Consider the following 3,998-nt stretch of genomic DNA (forward strand, 5'->3'; position numbering starts at 1 on the left):
GGTCTATCTGTATAGTGTCTTGAGATAACTCTTGTTATGAATTGATACTATAAATAAAATTGAATTGAATTGAATTTGGGGGGGCATGTATTGATATTATTTGGGGGGACAGGATGTATTGAAATAAAAAGAGAAGCCGAGTTTTTATTTGATTTTAGATTTTATTTCTTCTGCCCTGAGATCGTGACGCACACAGGAGGAAGACGGCTGTCAACGCCTGGTTGCCGTGGTCACTGCCTGGCTACTGTGGTCACCATCCGGTTGCCATAGGCACCGCTTGGCTGCCGTGGTCAGCGGCTGGTTGCCGTGGTTACAGGCTGGCGGTGTTGGCGTCCAGCTTCAGGTCCTTGGCGACCAGTCCCGAGGTGACCGGGTGCATCGCCGTTCGGTGGGACTGGAACACTCGGACCGCTTCATCCTGGTACTTCTCAAAGGAAAACACCTCCCTGCAGACACAGGACAACTAGTACTGCAGTACAAGTACTACGAATCACAGTACTACACCATAGAGTCCTTGGACAACGATGAGATTTTGATACGAGACACAATCAAATTTAGACTTATTCAAATTTAAAAAAAAAGCATATATATGTATATATATACATGTATACTGAATATACTGTATTACTTATTCTAAATAATGTATTACCAAGGTCTTCATTTAACTGGAAAACAAACTTTTACTTTGTGAATATAATGAATAAATATGAAGTGGGAGTTTCAACATGAAGGTCATCTTACAGAGGACTACAGGTCATCTTACAGAGGACTACAGGTCATTTTACAGAGGACTACAGGTCATCTTACAGAGGACTACAGCTTACAGAGGACTACAGGTCAGCTTACAGAGGACTACAGGTCATCTTACAGAGGACTACAGCTTACAGAGGACTACAGGTCATCTTACAGAGGACTACAGGTCATTTTACAGAGGACTACAACTTACAGAGGACTACAGGTCATCTTACAGAGGACTACAGGTATGGATAGCCCTGAGAAAACTAAGAGACTATCATCATTATAATTATTTTAATAATTATTATAATTACTTGAAGAGCGGTCTGGTGAACTTCATCCTGCCCTGCTCTGTCGCCATCTTCATCGCCATGGGAACCGCTTCCTCCCACCTGGCCCGAACACACAACCTGAGCCACCTGCAGGGATAAGAGCCAATCAGGAGAAGGGTTCTCGGGAGAGGGCAGGTCTTAGAGAGAAAGACTTACCTAAAGCGGATCTCTGCGTTCCTGCTGGCGTTGAGATCATAGAGCTCCTGCATCCTCTTCACATGGATCAGTGGGAGGGGGCCCTGCAGACAGACAGACCGGTTACTCTCAGACAGACTCTCATGTGTTGCTTTGTGGTGGACGGTAGTGGACTGTGGTGGACTACAGCGGTCTGTGGAAGACTGGAAGAGTCTGTGGAGGATTAGGGGAGCCTGTGGTGGACTACAGGGGTCTATGAAGGACTGTGGAGGTTTACCTCCTGCAGCAGCAGAGACAAGAACTCGATGATCTGGTGGGACGACAGCGTCTTTATGTCGGACTCGTTGAAGGTCTTCAGGTCCGTGTCTTTTGCCTGAGGGGGAGGGGGGCAGAGGATGAAGGTTTGACTATGAACACTAAGACTATAAACCAGGTCCCTGTGGGTCCAGGTCTTACCTGGATCCACCTCTGGCTCAGACCAATACAGGCATCTGCCAGCATGGTGTCGTACCTGAAACACAGACACACACAGGTGAGGAAGGTCCACTCACACACACCAGACCAGGAGGGGGGCTGGAGGGAGGGTCCCCTCACACACACAAAACCAGGAGGGGGACCGGGGTGGGGTGTTGATCAGGAGGGGGACCAGGAGGAAAGACTCACTGAGGCTTGACTGGAGGCATCCCAGGCGTGAACATCCAGCCGGTCCAGTCCACCTGGTTCAGGATGTCCACCTGAGAGACAGAGACACACCTCACTCATTACTCAGCAATTAAAAGAAAAATAAGGTGTGTGTGAGTGTCCAGGTGTGTGCGATTATTCAGGTGTGTGTGTGTATGTCCAGGTGTGTCTCACCTTGTCTTTAAAGTAGGTGAACAGGTAGCTCTTCCACTCGTCGGTGGTGGCGCTGCCGTACGCAAACATCTGGATGTAAGACTTCACGAAACCCATGAACACCTCTGGAGGAGACACGCACACACACTCTGTGTCATGTGTCCAGTGAGTCAGGAGACTCTGTGTCATGTGTCCATTGTGTCAGGGGACTCTGTGTCATGTGTCTAGTGAGTCAGGAGACTCTGTGTCATGCGTACGGTGTGTCAGGTAACTCTGTGTCATGTGTCCAGTGTGTCAGGGGACTCTGTGTCATGTGTGTAGTGAGCCAGGTGACTCTGTGTCATGTGTCCAGTGTGTCAGGGGACTCTTTGTCATGTGTGTAGTGAGCCAGGTGACTCTGTGTCATGTGTCCGGTGTGCCAGGTGTTACCTGGCCCCCCCAGAAGCTCCTCCAGGTGGTACAGCAGAGCGAACCCTTTCTCGTAGGGGACCGAGGAGAAGGCGTCGTCGGGGTCGACGTCCTGGAGGCTCGGCACCAGGTAGGTCAGAGGGTTGTTGGCTCCAAAGGTTCTCACCTGACAGCCCGTACATTAATAATAATAATAATAATAAAAAATATATAATAATATATTATATTATGTGTATAAATATATATATTAGGGCCTCACCGAGTCCTGCAGGTCCTTCCACCCCCCCATGGCTTTGAACTGTCTGAAGTGCTCCCCCTCCAGCCCCCGGAGGATCATCCTCTCCAGGTACACGGTGTGGCCCTCGTTCAGCCTGAGGACGACAAGCAGACAGGGGCATCAGCATGAAGCCCCCCCCAGTGATAATACCCCTCCCCTGTCATTATAATGCTTCCCCAGTCATAACACCCCCCAGTGTGTGTGTGTGTGTGTTTACCAGAAGTGTTCCCAGGTCTTGTTGGTCACAAGATTACCGGTCCAGCTGTGGGAGATCTCATGAGCAATCACCTGAACACATATAATATATATATATATATATATATATATATATATATATATATATACACAGTTTAAGTCTAAATATATATGTTAAAATGTATAAACGCATAAATAAGATGAACATATGAATACTCACGTTGGACAGAGATTTGTCTCCTGCCTGTAAGAGACAGACGGTGAGGACATTAGTAACATCTGATCCCACTGTGTGTGTGCGAGTGTGTGTGTGTGTGTATATACACACTGTATATATACTGCATGTATATATCATATATGTATCCATGTACCAGCAGTGTGGGCGTGGCGAAGGTCAGGCAGGGGTTCTCCATGCCGCCGTAGGGGAACGACGGAGGAAGGACCAGGATGTCATACTGACCCCACACGTACGGACCGGCGAGCTGCTCGGCCGCCGCCAACATGGCCTCCGTCTGACAGGAACAAGAAGTAGTTCAGCCAGCGTCACAACATCATGCAACATGGAAAACTCTTTTAGGAATAACTCAACCTCGGAGAACTCGAACGCCGCTTTGTCCACAAACTCTTTCTCAGACCAGACTCTGGACCTGGGCCCGATCTCCCTGAGAGCCAATCAGAACACAGATGTCATCATGTGTAAAGGTTTTTCATGTCAAGTGTTATCTTGTTTTTATTCTCTTAGTTTTTGGAGTGTACAGTGAGGAAAATAAGTATTTAACACGATATTTTTCAAGTTCTCCCATTTAGAAATCATGTAGGGTCTAATCTCCTTGTAGGTCAATGTCCACTATGAGAGACATAAACTAAAAAAAACTCCAGAAATAACAATATATGATTTTTTAACTATTTATTTGTATGATACAGCTGTAAATAAGTATTTGAACACCTGTCTATCAGCTAGAATTCTGACCCTCAAAGACCTGTTAGTCTTCAAAATGTCCCCCCTGTAACTGTCTGAGGGACAGTTCTATTGAGATTTCCATGTTAGTCCATAATTGTTTGATAATTCCATTAATGTGTGA

General features: G+C 46.9%; 1 protein-coding gene across 1 annotated transcript in view; it reads right to left on the reverse strand.

Moving 5' to 3' along the window:
• Window positions 1-138: 138 nt before the first annotated feature.
• The window catches only part of lta4h (leukotriene A4 hydrolase), a 6,339-nt gene continuing 2,479 nt past the window's right edge, over window positions 139-3,998 (reverse strand). Inside the window, 14 exon segments of the mRNA XM_034863737.1 lie at window positions 139-213; window positions 254-446; window positions 1,050-1,154; window positions 1,224-1,306; window positions 1,480-1,575; window positions 1,659-1,713; window positions 1,866-1,936; window positions 2,058-2,161; window positions 2,466-2,610; window positions 2,704-2,815; window positions 2,939-3,009; window positions 3,137-3,160; window positions 3,288-3,428; window positions 3,506-3,653. Coding sequence (XP_034719628.1) covers window positions 311-446; window positions 1,050-1,154; window positions 1,224-1,306; window positions 1,480-1,575; window positions 1,659-1,713; window positions 1,866-1,936; window positions 2,058-2,161; window positions 2,466-2,610; window positions 2,704-2,815; window positions 2,939-3,009; window positions 3,137-3,160; window positions 3,288-3,428; window positions 3,506-3,653 — 1,291 coding nt within the window. The 3' untranslated portion in view covers window positions 139-213; window positions 254-310.

Source organism: Etheostoma cragini, chromosome 23, assembly GCF_013103735.1.
Source record: "Etheostoma cragini isolate CJK2018 chromosome 23, CSU_Ecrag_1.0, whole genome shotgun sequence".
NCBI lineage: Eukaryota > Metazoa > Chordata > Actinopteri > Perciformes > Percidae > Etheostoma > Etheostoma cragini.